Source organism: Diorhabda carinulata, chromosome 4 (genome assembly GCF_026250575.1).
Source record: "Diorhabda carinulata isolate Delta chromosome 4, icDioCari1.1, whole genome shotgun sequence".
Lineage (NCBI taxonomy): Eukaryota > Metazoa > Arthropoda > Insecta > Coleoptera > Chrysomelidae > Diorhabda > Diorhabda carinulata.
Window position 1 is genome coordinate 22365558 of NC_079463.1, and position 22094 is coordinate 22387651.

The 22094-nt window shown below is 31.6% G+C and overlaps 1 protein-coding gene across 3 annotated transcripts in view; it reads right to left on the bottom strand.

Moving 5' to 3' along the window:
* The window catches only part of LOC130892910 (potassium voltage-gated channel subfamily KQT member 1), a 70332-nt gene extending 49753 nt beyond the window's left edge, over window positions 1-20579 (bottom strand). For 2 of the 3 annotated variants that reach the window (XM_057798609.1, XM_057798607.1), the window contains exons 1-2: window positions 5429-5697; window positions 1674-1979 (exon numbers count right to left, since the gene is read on the bottom strand). In XM_057798609.1, coding sequence (XP_057654592.1) covers window positions 1674-1843 — 170 coding nt within the window. In that variant the 5' untranslated portion in view covers window positions 1844-1979; window positions 5429-5697. Of the gene's footprint in view, window positions 1-1673; window positions 1980-5428; window positions 5698-9379; window positions 9573-9889; window positions 10001-11697; window positions 11807-20375 lie in introns of those variants that run through there. The other variant, XM_057798610.1, reaches the window with a different exon arrangement.
* Between the last annotated feature and the right edge of the window lie 1515 nt (window positions 20580-22094).

The following is a 22094-nucleotide window of genomic DNA, read 5'->3' on the forward strand; positions in this document are numbered from 1 at the left end:
ATCCCAGCGCTCTCGCCATTTTTTAAAAAATCCTACTCACATTTTTATATATAATATCCATAAAATTATTGATTTTCATTATTTTTTATATTTATCCACACCCTCGTCAATATTTATCATAATTACTTTATACTACTACAGGGTGTCTCATATGTAATGTCAGATTTTCGTTATTGACGACGCAGCACGTTTTTGAAATCAATAGTATGCAATGCCATAATTATTAAATTCGTTTACTGTTGAAAAAAAGGTTGAAACAGCTAAGAAAATATGTTAAATTGAAGGATGTGATTGAGTCGTTGAGTGAACTGCACCGCGTTGTTGTAATTGATCGCTACGTGAGTTATTGAAACAGAAAAAACCGATTTAATAAGAGCGCTCGTCTTGGACACGAGGTCTGGCTATTAAATAACGATAAAGGGTCTACACACCTTTCCATACGTTTTTTCCATTGATCCAAGCAGTGCTGGAAGTCTTCTTTGGTGAGGGCCTTTAAGAGCTCTGCTGTTTTTTGCTTCACCGCTTTCATCAACTCAAATCAAAGCAGATCTTTTTCTAACCTTTCTGAGCAGATCCGTTGACGCGAGAGCTTTTTGTCATGATTTTTTGGTAGCAACTTCGCACAGATTTTTGTCATTTGTAATTTCTCGCGTGAAATTTTTCTTTATCGACGTTTATAGCCTCTGCACGCACAATTTGGGTGATTTTGGTCACCGTTTTCGGACCTGGGCGTTGGTTATCTTCAGTGCTCTCTCTAAAGTGGTTACACCTCTCAAAAATACTCGCATAAGATAGAGAATTGTCCCCTTAGGTCTCTCGCAACAATTTATAACACTCAGTCGGAGTTTTTTCCAATTTAGCGAGAAATTTGATATTTATACGTTATAACGCGTCTAGGGCGCCCTCTAAGCGCACAGTCTCTTTATTTAATAGCTAGACCTCGTATATAAAAGTTGTCGAATCCAATAGACTATATTATCAATCGAAATTCGTTTGTTATTTGAGTAACTAGTCGATTCAGCATTAGTTTTTGTTTTTTCTTTTTGATCCAATATTTCAGTAAATATTCGACCAAATTATCTTTTCTGATCCTCAACTTCAACTTTTTCGATCGTATCCCGTATTAACCAATCATTTTAACGTACGGATAATGTGGAAACTAACTTAACTGTTTCAATCGTTAATTAAATTTTTTTTTTCAGTTAAAATTAATTTAACGACGAGTAGCTGCGTGGAAAATTACGAAATTAATGGTAAGATTTTCTTTTATTAGAATTTTTAAATAATTTTATCGAGGGTCCTCTCAAATTAATAAAACGTATGTGAAAGTTATCCATACACGAATCCTTTAATTAATTATAACTTTGAGGAAACTTATAATCTATTCAGAAAATTGCTAATTGTACCAGATGCGACAAATATCAGCGAGATTTATAGGAAAATATCCTCCATAATGAACGATTCCCAAAAACTAGAAAAATAATAATTTTCGTTGCTTCAAAGTTATTCAGATCAGAACTCTTATTATACATTAGGGATACGAACATAAACTATTCATAAATACAATTAAATCGGGTCGCTGAATCAAAGCTAAACATAAAAAGTTGCGAATTTTATTGAATATCCCCAATTCAAATTTGAGCTCAACGATAAATAATTTGAGATTTACTCACCTTCTATAGGCTCCTTCATTATGATAGGCCGATTCTTCTTTTATAATGGATGCTCTTCGTTCAACCGACGTAGATTGACTGATGGGCACTAGACTGAGCTTTCTCGAAGTTCGGTACAGATTTTCTTGCTCAATTCGATTCATGTCGCGAAACATCACTAAAGAAAGCATTGGCGGTTAGGCCCGCGGGCCCTACTAGCCCCCCGCATTTTTTCCGCTACGAAAATGTGTCGCCGAAGTCGCGTACATTTTTTTTATATCAACAGTTTAGTTCGAATAAATTATTTCATCACTTTTAATTATTATTCTAGAATATTTTAAAATAAATCCACTTTTATTTTATATTTATAAAGACATAAAACGATTCGTAGTAAAAGGAAGAAATTTTGTTTGCAAAAAGTCGTGAAATTCTCAATATAAAATTTATTAAACTACGAGAGATGTTTAAAAAGTTTCCAACATCAACCTGAAGGTAACAGACGAATGTCGAGGATTAAATTGATGCGTTTGGTATCACTATTGTTCAATTTGGACCGAAAGCGGATTCTTCAAGCTTTTAAACAGAATAAATCGAATTCATAACTTTAGATCTACTAAACAAGAGAGTGGATTGTAAAAAAGTTGACCATGTTTCTTTGTTAAACCAGAAACTTCTCATACAACTCTTCGTAATATAAATTCCCAGAAATGATGGAGATGATTTCATTATACTTTTTTTTAGCTACAAATACCCAAAACACTTTTAATTTATTGTCCTGCAGTTAATCCCAATTTAGGATGTGACGTAGATTTTTTTATTAATCATCAATGGGATTTATTGTTCATAATTCACATTGCCGGATTATTTGTCACGAAACTTTCTACATAAATATATAAATCTGTCTCCAAATCAATATCTGTTGAGATAACGTAATTTGCCATGTAAATTTTCGTGTTATATAGTAAGCTCCTTCCGTAAATTAGTTCATAAGCCGTATTTGCAGCTGAGGCTTCGGCTTCACTACGCGCTATATATCAAAATACGAAAATAAGTATCAAGTTTTTAATAAAGTTGTAAGTTGAAATCAGATACGAGGGTTGCTACTTGAAATATGACAACATTGATGTGAATATGTCAAATCTGATATACGACGTGTGCCCATGAATTCGCTTCACGGGTTTTCCAAATCCGTTACATGATGAATTTCGTGAAGGTTGTCTAAAATCGGTTTTAATGCCAAAAAATGTCGATGCTGTGCATTGGTACAAAGAAACACTTAAAAAATTTTCAAAGATCTTCAAAAGATCAAAAACTGGACATTTAGTCACCGTTCCATTAGAGCAACGCAGAACGGTCAATTTTTAAGTATTTGTTTACCAGAAGTGTTCGAAAGAATCAGGAAAAATAATCATAGAAGACGAATGATTTTCAATCAGGACACATCAGTTCAAACTAAAATGTTTTTGGATAGACAAAACATCGAATCGATGGATCATCCGCTGTAAAATCTCAATTTGGTACCCAATGATTTCATATTCCCGCAGATCAAAAATAAATTCAGAGATCAACGTTTTTCTACACCTGAAGAAGCGTCGAATTACAACCCTCGTATATATTTGCGATTGAAATATCCGTTTATTATAACCTACAAAACTAGAACGTTTCATTTCTTGTTCTTCTCTTTGAAATTTTAATTTTGATTAAACTTGATTATAAATTTTAGACAAAAAATTTAATATTGGTTTAGAGTTTAGAGTCCAGCCCTGCTTGGTAAAATATCATATAATAGTATTAGTATTACTACTGTGTCCACTCAAATCCAATTGATTTTTGACCTCGCCAAGAAATGGCCTCCATAATTTGCCATGTCTACTTCTCCACCAAGTCTCCTTACATCTTCACCCATTTGGTCATTCCATCTTGCTCTTGGTCTTCCCATTGGGTGCCTCGCTTCTGGTTGACCTCTCCACACTCTTCTTATTGTTGTCTCTTCATCGCTCAGACACCTAATTCTTCTACTTCTTATCAGGTCATCTATATCGAATTTTATTTTCAAATGTTATTAACTTCTTCTGGGTATGTATATTCTAAAACTCTATTAATCTTCAGGCATCAAATTTTCATCAATTTCTTTTTCAGAAGTATCCAAAGGCAGATCGTTAGAATCTTTAATATGAGTTGGTATTTTTGGGCCTCTACGTCGTTGATCACGTTTACTGATACAATACAAAGCTCCTGGTAGATGCAGATTTTTTCATGTTTACTTTTCCATAGACTTTCAACGGATACTTCCTTGGTTCTATCCATTTCAAAACTTCTTCTGCCCCAAATAACGGTGTACAAGAAGTTTCGAAGTGTCAAAATTTTGCTAAGGCTTCAATGTCGTTGATTACCGTTTAGTTTCTGGGGTGTCGTGATTGCCCGAGACATAAAATCATCATCATCTTCATAGTAGAGTGAATTTTGAATACACAACGTGAGCAAAGTTTGATGAATTAGTAATCATGAGCTTTCAATAGCTAGAACACTAATTGTAAACTGACAATTTTTTTCAAGTTTCTCTTCATATTCGGCACTATAGAAAAATAGATTTTTTGAAATCTTAAATTATGTGGAAAATCAGTCTTTTGTCATATAGGTTTTAACTCAAAAAACGAGTCGAGAATTTTTTTATGTTTTACAAGAACACATTGTATATAAACTCGATAATATATATTTTAACAAAAGCAAAAAGCTTTTTAAAAGGTTGTTTTATATCCTTGTATAACAGTAAACAATAATAGAAGGGAACGTATAAAAACGACATTTTCGAAATTCAAAAGCTCTCGCCGCAAATTTTACGACTCGAATCGATCTCTGAAATGTATTCTAGTCATCTGAACATTCTGATATATAAAATTTAATAGAAAATGACGAAACCATTAATCGTGAATAGATTTCATAATAATATCTGAGCGAACTTTGACATTTTGACTTTAAAAATGTGAAACATAAAAATGAAATTCATCAGTGGGATATTTGAGGTATGAAGATCAAAAAATTGAAAGAGGGGGCTCAAAAATTGTCTCCTAAATATACAAACTTTCAAATTATTTTTTTTTTTGAATTTACAATCTATAGACTTTGAGACATTGGTAAAACGATTTTTTAAATGTAGGTACAATAAATTGCAACAAATTCGATAATTCCACCAGACACACACAAAATTTTGTGCTCGAATCGACTTTTCTTTAAGAAGGGTTTTCCATCGCAAAGAATGATGGATGTTTCGGCAGGACATGGTGTTTTTAAAATGTCCAAGCGAGTGATCTTCAAGAGTCAAATCTCCAAATCATTTAGGAGTGGAAATTTTTACGTATAAAACCACTCTATATAACGGCGAACTGTTTTTCCTTTCAACGGTTTTTCCGAGTTATATAAAAATATTGTTAATTGGTTGATAAAACTGTTTGTTTTTAAGTCAATTAGATGAAATTTCTATTCGTTTCTGATCTTTTTGTATTCAGAATCAATTCAATAATCAAATAAGTAATACCAGAATTATTTCCCATTATTTTTTTATCAAAATTTTATTTGTGTGTTGTGTTTGTTTCTTAATTTTTCACAAGCTTTTGTAAACAATTCCCACTCTGTATATTCTTTAATCAATATATAATGAAAAAATTAACGTAAAACTAAATATGAAATAAATAAATTTATTATTATGAATAGATTATTATCGGATTATATTTAGAAACTCGATTAGTATCCAAATTAAAGGGAATCCAACAACTCACAATCGCCATTCACTTGACGTCACACATCGCGTCAGTATCGCGTCTGAAAATTTTGAAAATTCATCGAAATTTCGCGCGTTTAGTCCAAATCGTTTTTCCAATCTAACACCACGTAACCAACTGTTGTTCTTTGGATGAGCGTCGACCAAAAATGCGCAACTATGCGACGCGAGAAACGCGGTGACGTAATGGCGCCGGCGTCGATAATCATCCGTCATCGATTTCGATATATCGTTGTACCCGTCTCGTACACCAGGTGTTAGCCGATTACTCAGGCAGCTATTCTATTCACATCATTTCCAAATGATGACGGTAGAAGGCATAGGTGTCGAGTTCTTCACTCAATACACGTGTCTTTATCCATAGTATTTTTTTTTAAATTATAAATAACTAAATTACGTCTCGTGGTTTAATAATTCAAAAATTTATTATTTAAAAGGACAAATTTAGAAACTTGATGTAAACGATTTTGGTTATTCAATTATTCAAATCGAATACCTTGGGATTAATCTGTTGTTTCCAAGGTATAAAACTAAGATTTTGAAATGTGCCAACCAATTTGAAGTACAAATATCTAAGAAAAATTATTAACTGTGATGGGAAAAGAAGATTAGAAATAAAATAAAAACCCGAGGAGAGCTGCCAAAAGGGAAAAAAGCTTTCCCAAAGCTACAAATAGATCCATGATGTAGAGGAACGTGTAGACCCAGATCGAAGTGGTTAAAAGAAATAGAAAACCATCTTAGGGTCCATTCTTTCAAAGCCCTTCGAATGATTGACTTAATTGACATATGAGATGCAAGAACTTGCTGCTGAATTATACTTTTTAGACCAAAGAGATCTTCTGGTGAACTGCGTGCACGAGTTGTTTTTTTTTTCACAAATTCACAAATATTGAAAATACTTCGACGTATCGTGGACTACAACGTCAAAAAATTGCATCCACCAGGAGTTTTGGCGATAGAAACGTCGAGGGTGGCCTCGAAAAACCTCAGTCGCTGAAGATAAACGTGATACGGGTCAAAAGATAGTAGCTCAGGATCCAGAGATAGTAGCTCAGGATACAGAGATAATATCTCAGAGTCCAGAGATATTAGATCAGGATCCAGAGATAGTAGCTCAGGATCCAGAGATAGTATCTCAGAATCCAGAGATATTAGATCAGGATCCAGAGATAGTAGCTCAGGATCCAGAGATAATAGCTCAGAGTCCAGAGATACTAGATCAGGATCCAGAGATAGTAACTCAGGATCCAGAGATAATAACTCAGAGTCCAGAGATTTTAGATCAGGATCCAGAGATAATAGATCAGGATCCAGAGATAATAGCTCAGATCAATGAATCTGCCTTTTAGTACTTCTACAATGAAAATAATAAAAGCATGAAACAAAAAATAAATATCAAAATCGTGTTGTTCGCAGACTATAGGGTAGGCAAAAACTTTTGACCGGTAGTGTATATCGGAATACGTATAGAAAACCGAAATATCTAATGTCCTTCAAACGTGTACATATATTTTATACGTTTTTGAGTTAAGACAAATTATTTTCACATTGTATGTATTAGAAATGAAAAAAATCGAAATAAAAGTAAAACATACCGAAAATTCAAACAATGTAGGACACTTGAATCGATATTTTTATTGAGTTCAATAAAAAAATATGTACCGGACTTTCTATTTTTACTTTTACGTTTCCTCGACATTTACCGAACCTAATTTCCTGATTTGTAGGTTGTTATCTTTTAATAAGGTTATTCCAGGAATGAACGTGTCTAGAAGTGAAAAGAAAGTCGAGTTGGAATTTCATGTTTATAAAATAAAACAGAAAATAACTAAGAGTTGATAAAATAATAATCAAACGCGCGTTTCGATAACCAAGTTATCGTCTTCAGAGAAAGAAGTTGTAAAATATGCGAAAAATTGTAGCTTTAATGTTATATCGTAAAAACTTTGCAATCTTCGTAATAAATCTTTACAAAAAATTTCAAGCATAGAATTAATCGATATGAAAGCTGGGATATATGAAAGTCACTCTCTAGGGAGATTTTTGAATTAATTAATTTCCAAAGCCGGTTTTGCCATTATGGCTGTCAAGGGAAATGATACTGGAGTGTAATACTTCATACATATAAGATCAATTTGCTTAAAAAGGACGTGATTTATCATATTTCTTCGAGCATAAAATACTCCAACTTTATTAAAAAAATTATGCTTCCATTAAAGTGAAAATTGATTCTATTAATTTAGATCAAACATCGGAAATCTTCGGTATTCCCAAATTACCTACCTATCTAGCTCAAGAAGGGATAGTTTTCGTTTCACAATTATACAAATTTACATTCTAAAAAAGCACTCCACTGAAATGATTTGGAAACAACCACGAATTTAACTTATTAGTAATAAAACTATATAGAGAATTAATTTCCCCTGTGGAGCTGCTCCCTCAATGTACTTGAAGAGGAGAAACGTTGATGATATTCATACTGAACGCACTGTTTGCACTACCACTACACCAACACTCATAATTACACTGTGTGACGCGCGTTTCGTTAACCAAATTATCTGTCAGTTTATCTGTCAACTGTCAGTTAACAAAACGCGCGTCAAACAGTGAAATTGTGAGTGTTGGTCTAAATTGTATATTTTTGATTGTATTACGTTTCTTTCACATTAAAAATAAACTAAAAATTACAATATATAAAACAATTATTATTAAATCGAATTAATTTTTCATCAATACATACTTAATTGGAATACTAACATCAAATGACTCTATGAAAGTTAAATTTAGTTTGAGTTTACATGTATACCCTTGTTACTCTCAAAGGACATCCACCCAGGATCAAGATTGTACGCTTATAAAGAGGAATACGGTCCCTAACGATCGATCAAACTATTTAATTATTAACCAGTACAAAATATTAGCAGATTTATAACAAAATTATAAACAATTAGAATGAATAATAATATGCAGTTATTTTCAAAAAATTTACAGTAAATTAGATTTAAATTCTACTCTCGTTAAATTACTCGTATTTGTTCTATTATTTTAAAACATAAAATCATACCAATGATGTTGGTATACATTCCATCCTCGAATCTACGACGGTTGTACCAAAAATAAGGTTTGCATCGAGCTACAACGAAAGTTGCTAGCTTAAAACCGCTTTAGTTCGAATGCTAATCTAGAACATAAATTGTGGACTGCTCAAAAATCGGAAAGTCATTTCTGAATCTTCAAATGGCACTATTAGAAGAATTCCAACAGAAACGCAACGAGTTATCGCAAAGTGAGTGTTTGTTTGGTCCCCCGGAAGCTAAGTAATAGAAAAAAGAAGCTCGCAATTTTCTTCAACGATGTAGGGGTGAAATTTTTGGATTCTATTATCATAGGAAACGAAAACAAACAACAATCTCGTCAGTAGCGTCGATCTGGTTCATAACCACGAAAAAGAAATAAAAAAACGTAGTCGGTAGAAGAATTTTTGGGGTATTCCTCATCGATTTTATGTAAATTTGGATGGAAATAAACTCGGACGGATATTGTGAAATTTTGAACAACGACGCTCGAATCCACGTCTTTCATCAAACATGGGAGATTTAGAAGAAATTTGGGTGGACTTTTAACAACCTGGACTTAGCCCCCAGCGATTATCACCTTTTCCACAAGTTGAAGGAATACTCATGTGGCGAACGCGATGATAAAGTCCTCAACGAATTGGTGGGAGACTTTTTCCACTCGGGAGTAGAAAAGTTGGAGCACAGTCTTCAAAAGTACGTCAAAATTTATAAATTCATAACAATAAATAATGGGAATTTTACTTCTGGTACAACCTTCGTAATTGAGATCATTCTATCTATTTTTTTTTTATAAATTATGATATATTTAGTAATAAATTCGTTTATATTATTATAAAGTGAAAAAAAATATTATTTCTTTTCATACTTACACGATGATGTGGTAAACAAAACATTTCCAATTATCAGGCCTTTCCAAAAAGTTGTAAACTTGTCCTTGGAACGTTGCCCTACCGGCTATTTTTCGATGTTGTTTGGAAGCGTATCGTGCTGCCTCCCCCCATTTCGGAGGGCTTTCCAGAAGAAGACCCGAAGGATTCAAGCCCTGACAGCAGGCGTTAGATGCTGGAAACAAAAGAAAATTTATTCACGATGTATCATAAATTTTTTCCAAAATTATTTTTGTATCAACAGTAAAAATGGATTATAGGAAGGTTATAAATTATCTGTTTTGGCTTTTTATAGATTTTTCTTTTTTTTTTTTTTTTTCTTTTGAGTAGAATTATTCTGCAACTGAAAGCTTTCAACAAGTTTTTTTGAAAATACGTATGTAATAATAATAATCCATTATGAAAACTTGATTGAAATTTATCGTACCTCATACATTTTCTCTAAAGGTTATACAAAAATTCGTTTTTTTTACAATTCTTTCGGCTACTAACCCGAATCCAAAGGAGTTTGGAGAAGTTGTTCGCCGCTGCGATCCGATAATGGACTCGGATTTGGAGTTCCCGCAACCTCTACGATGGTAACGGAAAGCTGTGAACGGCCACCTACAAAAAAAAGGTTACTAAAAAGCTTATATTGAGTAGAAAAAAAACCTCTAAAAATCTTAGTGGCTATAATGACAAATTGATATATTATTCTCATAAAATATACAGAGTCGTTCTAATAAAATTAGAAATATTTTAATACAATTTTAATGACATGATTGTCCATACATTTTTTACAACAATATATAAAAGAAAAATTATGAAAAGTTGTTGTCTTTATATTTAGTTGATTGAAACAATGATTTTCATGAAATTTTCATTGAATTTAGTATACGGGTGGAGCTTCGGGGACGATAAATCGTTCTAGCTAGCATTCATTTTAAGAAAATGTCGTTTTATTCGAGTTTTTGAATAATCAAATTTATCGATAAACAACTTGAACATAATTGGAAGTATATCATCACTCAATAAGTCGTGTGATTGATACACAGATGGCGCTGTAATTGTCAAATCCATATGACGTTTATGAAGTATCAACTGTCAAAAGACTTTGTGTCAAGTTTCATAACATTTCGATTTATCAGAATAAAGTGACGACCATTTAAGTGGAGCTACTTTCGTTATTTTCAAAACAATGATTTTATCATTGTTTCTTGATGAAAAAAAAATACTGTATAATCCGGACACTGCTCTATCGAAAAATCCTCCAATTGAGGTGGTTATTCCAAGAAACATCAAAAAACCTCACGAATTGGTTATATCTAATCGTAAATTGAAATTTCGTGATATAGTTGAGGCTGTATAGAAATCAGAAGATATGCATGAACATTTGATCATGAGAAACCTTTTTGAAATTGGGTTCTGCGTCCCGATCGAAAAAACAACGTGTCGATGATTCAGATCAGTATTTGGTCATGTTTACTTTAATAAATCAAATTTTTTGCGTCGATATGTGACAATGGATCCATCACTTCACTCCGAAATCAAAACGATCATCATCTGAGCCGATTCCAGCTGGTAAACCACGTCCAAAGCGTCAAAAGGCACAACAATCAGCTGGGAAGGTTATGGCTTCAATTGTTGGATCGTTTGAATGCAAAAATCAAGAAAAACAACTATTTTACCAAGACAATGCACCGATTCACAAGTCGATGGTTAAATTGAAGGAATTGCTTCCTCATCCACCCTATAGTCCAGATCTGGCTGTTCAAATTGTTGAAACTGATGCCTATTTTGAGGTAAAAGACAAATCCTTCTACGAGCACGGCATCGAGAAGTTAGAGAAGCTTTGGAATGATTGTTGTGCCCTTGAAGGAAATTTCATCGATTAATAATCACATGACTTATTGATGATGTGTTAAATAACAAGAAAAAGATGGCGTTTGGGTATTACATCTTCCTATCTATTAGATTTTTGAACTAGAAGAAAATATGTTCGTGATATAGAGCAAAAACAATTATTTACTGAAATTAGGCAACACGAATCTTATTGATGAGAATTTGGTAATTGCTTAGCCAATGGAAATTATGAGGGGGCGAAAGACAGAGCAATAATAAACAAAAATGTTAAGAAGACTGAAGGAACAGTTTAATGTCTTCTCAATAATATCAACATTTCACGAACTGAAATAAAATGTAATTCGTATTGAAATATAATTTCCAGAAAACAAAATTTACCAAAAAATAAAAAATACAGAACGAAGATCGGTCGTACGGATACTAGTATTTTATGTATGAAAAACAATTTGCAGTCTTACCAGCATTCAATAACTTTTGTTGTTCATCCAGAGCCATTCCAAACTTCTCTGGTAGAGATTTGCCCAAATGAGGCATCGTAATATTTCATTAAGGCAGCACCATTTTCACCTGCAACAAAAAGAAACAGAACTTAAATTTTAGTAACACATTGTTGTGGAATTTTGAAATTGGAAAATATTTTCATCATAATTTAGTACCAAATATGATATTTTGACCTGTCATTGAACTATCTACGTGTATAAGGATTTGATTATTTTTTTTGATAAATATATACTGAAAACAACGAAAACAGATGTGATTAAATTGCCCTTGCAATTAAACCAAAATAAAAATGCATTAATTACGAAAAATTCTCTTATCGTTTATCACGTTTTATGTACCATTAAGTAGCTGCCCTTTTTTCGTGTTTCTGCGAATTTCCATTCGAAAAAACGATCTACAAACATGTACAAAGCAAATGGAGTTTCACGGTAAATTTCTGCAATACGCCATCGGAATAAATTGAAATACATTTTTATGAAAAGGAATCAGGCTCTATAAACCTTGTGCAAACAGAAAAATGTTACAGATTTTTTTTTATTGGAAAAACACCTTTCTTATAACGAACTAAGTACTGATGTAGTTTGAATATCTGTCAAATTTTTTGGTTCAATCTAATGACACCAATCAGGACTCAGAATGTTTACCCTTCATGTAAATATAGGCTATATTGATCTCGCAGTTGTTGGGTGTGTTCTGGAGGAGAAGTAATTCAATAAATAAACTGTGGTTCTTCGCCTACAGCCTCGTTTTTTTTCGAAAAAAAAGTTTTCAAAACTAGAACCAGAACATATTCTCCTGTAATGTGGACTTCGAATTTTCTAGATTTCTGCCAGAACTAGTCTCGCATCCAATTTTTTTCCTATCAGGAGTATTAAAAAATTATTAATATACACAATGAACCACTAAAGGCTTACGTATATCTACAAAAAACACGCAATCTTTATGTCACTTAAAGAAATTCATACAACGGGCTTTTATCAAATAAAAATCCATTGTAACATTGACGTCGTTGAATCTGTAATAATCTTAGGGCTGGTTGTGGACAATTCCTTGAAATGGGAGTCCATTAAGTCCTTATTTGACCGAATCTTCAAACTACGAACCTACTCCACGTTCAGAATTAGTTGAGGGCTCAATAGTTTACAATGCAAAAAAGTGCACAATCATTTGACAGTTGAATTGAAATTTATAACATATTTCTGTATATTGGAGTTTTATTTTTTTTATTTTCGAGTTAGTTTTTTCAATTTTCATAAGCTTTTCTATACAGATTGGAATAATTTTTTGATAATAAAGCATTTCTCTCTCTGAATCCAATAAAAATCTGAGGAAAAAATGATTTTCACGTGACAAACTGTGACAAAAAGGGGGAAAGGAGTTTAAAAGTTCTAAAATTCGTTTTATGAATGGCCCTTCATAAGACTTATCAGTTTTGAAATATTTCTATTTTACTTAATGCCTCTAATACACTGATTCTATATATGCTGTCACGTGAAAAAATTTCGCGTCTAAAAATGAATCAAACAAACATTTTCCATCATTAAAGTACGTCATACTTCATTCTTATGAAAAAGCATACTCTTTTCAGACTCAATTCGCTATCGAAAGCAATTTTTTAAAAATTGAGAGATGCGATAAAATAACAAACGATCCAGTAAATCTGTAAAGCGATTTTTTTTCTTTTATATTGCGGTTTATACAAAACTTGAAAAATGGTTTAAGCGTCATATAAATATTTTCGCACTTTATACGTTTCAATTTTCAAATATAATTTTTCATTTTCTTTTCGTAGTAATTTATACAAAACTACTTCCGAATCATCCCAACTAATTTCCGATATTTTTGATTTGTTTTTTTATATCTTTTCCTATTCGCTTCAATTAAAGTGGATATGGAGCTTTTCTATTTGTTTCTTTAATAGAAAAATACAATGTATTTCCCGGAACAGGCAGTGAAAACTTTGAAGAACTATAAAACATTTAAAAGCCGTCTACTATTACATTGTCGAAGTGAACGAGAAAATTCGTTATACTTTACATTATTTAACATAAAACAATAGTAAATTCCATTTTTAAGACCTAAAAAGTAACTAAAATTAACCGTCCATTCAATTTTACGTTACGATATCAAAATAGAAGTAGATTTCAGCAGTCGCCATTATTTACAAAACGGAAATAGATGCCGGAAGTCCTATTTGGTAAATAGCTCGTCCAGTTCAGTTGTTAGTTCTCTCATATACTTCAATCGAACAATAGATATAGAAATAACACAGCGATGCTTAAGGGTAGTTATTTTGGGAATATTTCACTAAAAATATTTCATCAAATAACCACCAATTGATTTTTAATTTTTTCGAAAGTTTAAATTTTGGTGAAGGTGCTTGGACTTAGCCACCATAATTTAAAAAAATTTCATCGCAAATTGCTCGGTACTAATTCGTAATCATTAAATAAAATTAAGTTTAAAAGTTTTTTGGAAATGTCGCCGTAGACATTCAACATTAGCTTTAAATAAGGAAAAGAAGAAGTAGAAAAATAAATCCAGAACAGTTGCAATCATCTTTTGAGACAAAAAATTCAGGTACTTTTCGACAATGTTCATAGAATTTTGAAGAAACAAAATTTAGAATCCTACAATATTTATTTATATAGAACGCATATTAAAGATAATTTCCAAATTTTACAACCGAATTCTGTATTAAGAAAAAAGAAATTCGTAAAACTAATTTTGATTATATCTCCGGCAAGTAAAATCTTAGTAATGGGGATTAATTTATAAAAAACATCCTATTGAATGCCTTTTTTATCGTTAGAAGTTTTATATATAACTAAATCAAGAATACTAAAGGAAAATTAGTTAAAACTAATCAAAAACCAGATCTACGGTGGTTTTTCCACAAAACTTTAATTGGAAAACGTGCTAGGAGTTCAGCTCAGCTATCAAAGTTGGTTTTTTTTGTAATCCTGCAGTGACAGGAATATGAATGATAGAAAAAACAACTGATTGAACGCAAAAAGGAGAAAAGATCATGTTTCAGACTATGAGAATATTTTCAGTAATCAAAATTTAATGAAATATTCAAAATCAGTCCAGTTAACATTCACCAACCGCAAAGGAAATGCCCAGAAATCACTATAAACAATCAAACCCTACCATAATAATGTTAAATATCTCGGCAAGCACATGGACAAGCGATTAACCTTGAGGTTAATATCCAGAAAACGCAAACTAAAACTAAAAGATTTATACTGGCTAAAAGGTCGGAAATTATCTTTAAATAACAAAGTACTGATCTACAAAGCAATCTTCAAGCCAATATGGACCTACGGAGTCGAAGCAACAGCCAAATATAATATCGAAACGATTCCAATCGAAGATACTACGGATTATCAAAAACTTGTCATAACTCGTGACCTCCATGTGCCAACGGTTAAAGTATGTCAATATCCAGCGTTTTTACCTTTAACTCTCTGAAGACGACAATTTGGTTAACAAAACGCGCGTCACACAGTGTAATCGTGAGTGTTGGTGTAGTGGTAGGGTATACAGTGTGTTCAAAATGTTCAGCGTTATTCACTATTTGCCACTAAAAACGAATTTTGCTGAAGATAAAAAATTAAATTCTCGATTTTTCAAAACTAAAATCATTCTTTAACCATATAGAAAAAGAACTCATGATGATTTTCATGAGGGGCCTAAATAGATAAAGAGCAAGATTGTCACAGCATAGGTATTGGAGGTAGGAGAAAACAACCAACGAATGAAGTGTAGAAGATCGAAGCTAAGTGTCTAGAAGGTCTGTAGAACTGGACCATAGAAAATATATATAGACATAATATAATTGACATAATTTCTAAATTTTCATCCAAATTTTTCTTTGTATCATTACATACGTAAATATTATTAAAAATTTTGGTTCGCGAATATAAAAAAAATTGTAATTCTTTCTTCTTTCAAACTAAAGAATAATTATTTGCACGGTCTATTATGTGGAAAATTCAAAGCGCTAAAGATTTTTGTTAACCTTCTGCTACTCTTTATAAACCGCACTAATGCGGTTCTCTTTGAGAAACGAAAGTAATTACTTGGATAGGTAAATTATTGGGAGACAAGCGAAAGTATGCGTATGTTCACGGTATAAATTCCAATTAGAAATCTAGTAAGTAAACTGAAATTATCATGTGAAGTACAACTGAAATTTAATAACAAACTTCGTTTGATTTATTATATTTATCATCGAGAACAGTGATTAATAACGTTGTTTGTAGATAAACTGGTCGTGTTAGTGAATGAATTTAAACAGAAGCCCTACCTAAGACTTGTAATCCCTGAAGAAACAACTCTACTATAAGTGCATCGAGTAATTTTACGTGACATAAATAAGGACAAAATGAAATTCAAGTTCATAACGCATAAGGATTCAGTATCAAACATTCATACAATTCCATAAGAGAAAAAACTTGACGGAAAAACGATTACGTGCGAAATTTTTCGAATGCCTACCGAGTATGTGGGCAAACCAGTGTAGCCGTGGACTTCGTTTATATATCGACTGTTTTTTTGTTTTGTTTTACCATAAAAAGAATCCATGTAAAATAAATCAACGGATTGTTGTGATACTTCACATAAAACTTGAAAAAACTGCAATTCAAACAATTGTATGACGTGTTCACGTCAAAACCGGAAAATATCGATTTCCGAAAAGTGTCTGAAATACTCTCATATAAACAAGAAGCTCGCAAAATCAATTGAAAATGACTCAAACTTGTAATAACGTGTGACGAATCATATCTGCATGAAAAAAGGGCGCATACTGAAGGAATTAGAACTAGGAAAAGACTATTATATGAGGAATGTCCCAAAAGTACCTTGCCCAACAAAGGAAACACGAAAATTAGCTTTTTCATAATAAGAATCTTCAAGTTTTTCAAAACAACTACTAATTGCTGATCACCTTTTCATTGTTGGAAAATCTTTAATCGCCGAACCATTTTAGCTCGGGAATAGGAAATAATCCGATGGGAGCTAAATCTGGCAAATAGGGTGTATGATTTAACAAAGAACACTTAGACAAATGCCGCCGTTTTTGCTTGATTTCTTCGCTGATTAAGTTGTTGTTCATAGTTTTTCCTTTTTCAAATCTCACAAAACCTTGCCTGCAAATGGAACGGTCTTTGCCTTCTTTGGAACCGGTTCTCCCTTTTCAGTCCATTGTTTCAATTTTTCTTTTGTTTCTCTCTTCAAAAACCAGAATGGCTCTTGCTACTAAATTTCTTTTCTTCTGGTACTTTCGTGGAACCTTCCACCTTTTCGTTGCTGAAAATTCTTAAATTGTCATTCAATCTAAAAGTCCCAGAACTTCAATTCATCAGAACTCATATCTTTGGGGAAGTACAAGCTTGTTAACTTTTGCTTAACTTCTTCGGATGCTTTTTTCGTATCGGAAGGTTTTATCATCAACGAGTGATCTAAATTATTTTTTCTTCGTTTTTTCAAAGTCATTAAATTCAATATTTCTCGTAGTCGTACAGGATTGTTCCTGTTGAAAGCGAGAACTTTCAAAAGTAACAAACGACCATCCGTTTATTTCGTAGTTGTTGCGTAAACTTGGCTTGAAGGAAAATTATTAATTATGGTTATCAAAAGAACCCTAATGGAATCCATTCATTACAATAATGAAAATACTATTTTCAGATATTACGTCATTTCTAAAGAATATTTATTACCAGTCGCGTCGTTCGAATAATTTCGATTGAAAATATGGAAATATTTTCATTAAGTATGCTTAAATACGTGAGAATTTTCTCTTAAAACGTTTGCTGTTCAATTTGCAGGTATCCATTTTGTTTTAATACACATGTCGAATACAAACAAAAAATAAACAATTTTAATCATTCAACTCTAACTACAGCAAAATCCAAAAAGAAGAGTCGAAAGTAAAAACGAACTAACCAGATATTAAAATTAGTAATAGACGAGGGCTGTTACTCAAGTTTTGAGACAAATAAAAAAACAGCTCATATAGTAGATATTATCAAGAAATGAACCGGAAATAGATAGCTAGAAATTAAAATGTATTAAAAAAAACCACCTGCTTCTAAATAGTTTGTCATACCAATTAAACCAAGAGCTGATAACTCCGGGCGACAGAAATCCGGGATACGAAATTAATAAAATCATCTCTAAACTTAAAGTTGTAATTTTATCAAATACTGGGTGTTCTATGTCATTAAATATCATACGAAAATAATTGATTTCCACTAATAATTTGAATTTTATCTTTTTTGTAAAACAATTATTCTATTCTATTGTCATGTTTATCCCGATGTTTTATTTGAGTATAATCTATTTTAATTATTAATGATCCGGTAACGTACATTACCCGAAACATCATCTCCAAACGGCCAAATCCATTTAGCTGGAAATCAAAATATAAAAATTCTCTCTCTGTTGAATTCTTTTGTTGTGTATTATCATATCAACTTGTGTGATTGAACAACGAATAAACCGATAGTCCAAAAAGTTGGAGATACAACCGCGAATCATATATAGACCATTCATTTACCTTCTATTAAATTCCAATTGTTTGTATGCGGGTAATGCAATCAATTGACAATTGTTTCAATAGAAAACACAAAATGTATAACCGATTATGTTTGAACGCTTACAAAAGCATAACGAGGAATACCTTTATGCTTTAATGTCAGCTCTTAGGGGTAGAAACATGTGTTATTAAAAAAATTAAAAAAAAAACGTTTGATAAATAATTTTTGAAAAATGTTGAATTCTTCATCTACCAATGGGCAAATAAGTTCTAAAAACAACTACAGCAATGAAGAAAGTAAAGAAATGTCAACGCATCTTTAAAATTTAATCATCAGTGACTATTAATAATTGGGGAAGCGCTCGTTGGAGTACGTCAAAAATTTTGCTTTCCGTATTCTTATCACTAAATCATTGTGATATGACAAATATTTTTTTACCTCAAAGGAACAGTATTTTCCTTAGAAGTTATATCAAATGTTTCTTCATCTATTCTCAAATGTTTTTTCTATTTCTATAACTAAATTCATGTTCTATCTACCCAAGTCTTATCTCACCATCTTCTGGATGTTCTTTTCTGTCCAACAGACTACAAAAGCAAAACAACAGCTGACCACTTTTTATTTTTAACTTTACCTAAATTTGTTATTTTCATTTTTGAACCTCCTCACGGGAAATTGTCTAGTTTTCTTTATGAAATTTTGATAGATGGTCACCATGATACGTGATGCGACGTGCACGTTGTCTTGCTTCATGTAAAGCGGCCTTTAGCAGTGTCTGAGCGATTCTGGAACTACCACCTACAAAACTTCTTTCCGAACTCGCCAATACATACTAAGATCTTGTTTGTTCAACAGTTGATTTCCAAAGATGAATCGTAGAAAGAATTTTTATTTAAAAATATATAATTTTTAAAAATCCAAAAAATAATACGTCAATTTACCGATTTACCCACTGATAATAATTTTCGAAAAGTCTTTTTATTCTTCAGCATCTGTAGATTTTTGAATTTTTCAACAATATCTTGTCTTATATATTCAAAATAATGATGAGGTTTTGTTATTATAATCCGAATTTTTGATAAAATTTCTTTAGAAAACCCATCGTTTATGTAAATTTAATTCTTCCAATTTAGAAACCGAAAATCAATATTGTAATATCATTGTTATATTTATTATTAATGAATACACGTATTGAGGTTTTCTTTTCGAATTTCTAATTTACATTTTTGTTAGTAAAAAGCCAACTTGATTGTACCTAATTATTAATAAGTTTAAGCTTCTTTCAATCTTTGCTACGTGGAGACTTTGATAAATGTAACGAAAGCTTGGAAATCGAGATTGACATAAAAATCGATAAGAGCAGATGGTAGAAAACTTTATTTGACTCAAGTTATATAATCATTTGCCTCACGCTTTTTTCCTTTTATTTTTCGAAATAGTTTAATTTCGATCTTAATATGAATGTTTCCAAACCAGAAGTGACGATTGAGAAGTTCTCTTCGTACGTTTCATATGACTTTTTTGAAGAAAATAAATTTACTACTTTCCATATTTCATAAAATATTCTATCGACTAAAAGTTTTTGAAATAATTGTGCGTGACTATTTAGAATTAAACAATTTTATTAAATATTCATAAAACATTGTAATTAAAAAAAATAGTGATTTAAGCGAAAGCTTGAGATATATTGTTTACGATGAAAAGTTTGTTGTGATGGATGTAAACAATTTTCGTCGTTTCAACTTTGTCAACATGGAGTTAATGAAACGTGTTTTTTCCTTCAACCATTCGAACAAAAAAAATCGATTTATATAACGTAGATTCAAGTACTTTTTCTTTATTTAATGATGCCTAATTTTATACACTTTATTTCGAAAAAATACCCAAAATTTCTTTCTTTATTACCATGCGTGTTTTCAGTTAATTCATGGCTAAATTATAATTTCATAAATAGATAATTTTTTCTCTACTAATTCAGTCTAAACGCTTTCTTGCTGATTCCAAAATGCAATCCTACAACTTATACTAAAAGCAAAATAAAAATAAGAAAGAAAAAGCGAAAAATAAAGAAAAAGAAAGCATTGAATTACCGTAATTTTTTTTCGTAGTAAACAGTAAACGAATTGGAATAGCACATATCCACGAGAGAAAAAAAACAATCGTCGCGATAACCAATTAAATAACAATCATGTGACTTTATAAAAGAGAACAAAATATAAAGGAGTTATATGAGCGGTACGAGTCCTTGCACAGGCACTGGGTAAATGTCCTCTCACAAACGACACGAATCCTTTCGGAGTCCTGCGTAGAGACGATACTAACACAAATTCCGAATCGCTCCTAAAACTAGCACGCTTACCCACTAGGATATCTTTTTACAGGGGTTGTGAGAATTGTTTTAGTATCTAAGCTACAAAAAATTCTTGCGTTTATACAATTTTTGATTTAAACAAATCAAAAAATCAAAACAAAGAAGCAATTAAAATATTGATTGAAAATTGTTGTAATGTTTGTTTGAATTTGTATGTTCGTCACCTAAATTGGCTTTTAGTGATTCCCAGCGACCTATACAAATTCAAACCAAAGTGGTCCACGTGGAAAAATGTTTTAGGGTCTCTGGTATATTTAGAGGTCTGACTTTTACGTAAAATTTTGAGCTTTTAAATATCAAAGAAAATCTAAAAGCGCTATAATATTTCTACATTCAAATGAATTTCCAACATCTAAATCACGTAATACTAAGAAGATTCTAGAATGACAAGAAAACAGTGACAAAGAAGATAAAGACTATAGAAAATTTTCAAGATTAAGTAGCTTAAAAATGCCACATTTGACTGATCAAAAATCTAATCACAGAACAAAAATTTGTTGTAAATCTAATCGATTTAGGTACTGAAATGTATTTCGGAAAAACCAGATATAAAAAGAAATATAGTGTGGTCGTCAAAAAATTTAAAGGTGGACTAATAAATATTTTAGATGGTTGTATTCAATCTCTTTAATTATTTTTAAACGAGATATTTTACGAGAATGACACATTTCTAATAGTTAATTGGATTATTAAATGATGTGAATTGTACATGCAAACATAGCACGAAATAATATAAAGTCTGTTTACTAATCGAAAGTGCAATGTACCAATAAAAGGGTCGACAACGTCAATTTAAAACTAAAAGCAGCTTTAGAAGAAGTCACGTCTTTGAACTGCTTCTTTTTAATCAATATGATATATATATATATATATATATATATATATATATATATATATATATATATATATATATACGTATTTTATCTTTGTAATAAAACCTGATTGAATTTATTTTATTTTCTCAATAATTTCACATATTTAATCATCTCGTTAATGTTCTAATAACATTCAATTAAATTAATCCTCTCCGATATACCTGATACAATTTTTAGGAAAAACCAATAAAACTGCATCTCCCTACCTTCTCATCCTTTCTTACTTATACTAACATAGGCAAGACGTTTAAAATCGAGAAGATATTCATTCTGTCTCAGGACATCGAAGCGATCGAATCTTGAAGAAACAAAATTGATGCAAAAAGATACATCTGAAAAAGCATTTGGATTAAATGAGGAAAAAAATACTAAAAAACAAGGAAAAGGGAGAAAGAAAAAAAGAAAAACCGAGAAAGAAATGATTAGAAGACGAATATATAAAAAAGTTGGGTATAGAAAGATGAGAAAAAACACAGGATTCGAACAAATGGAGAAATTTGGAGAAGCCATAGTATTATTAACCAACTTCTCTTCTAAGCTATGTTCGTTTATAGCACTCCGTG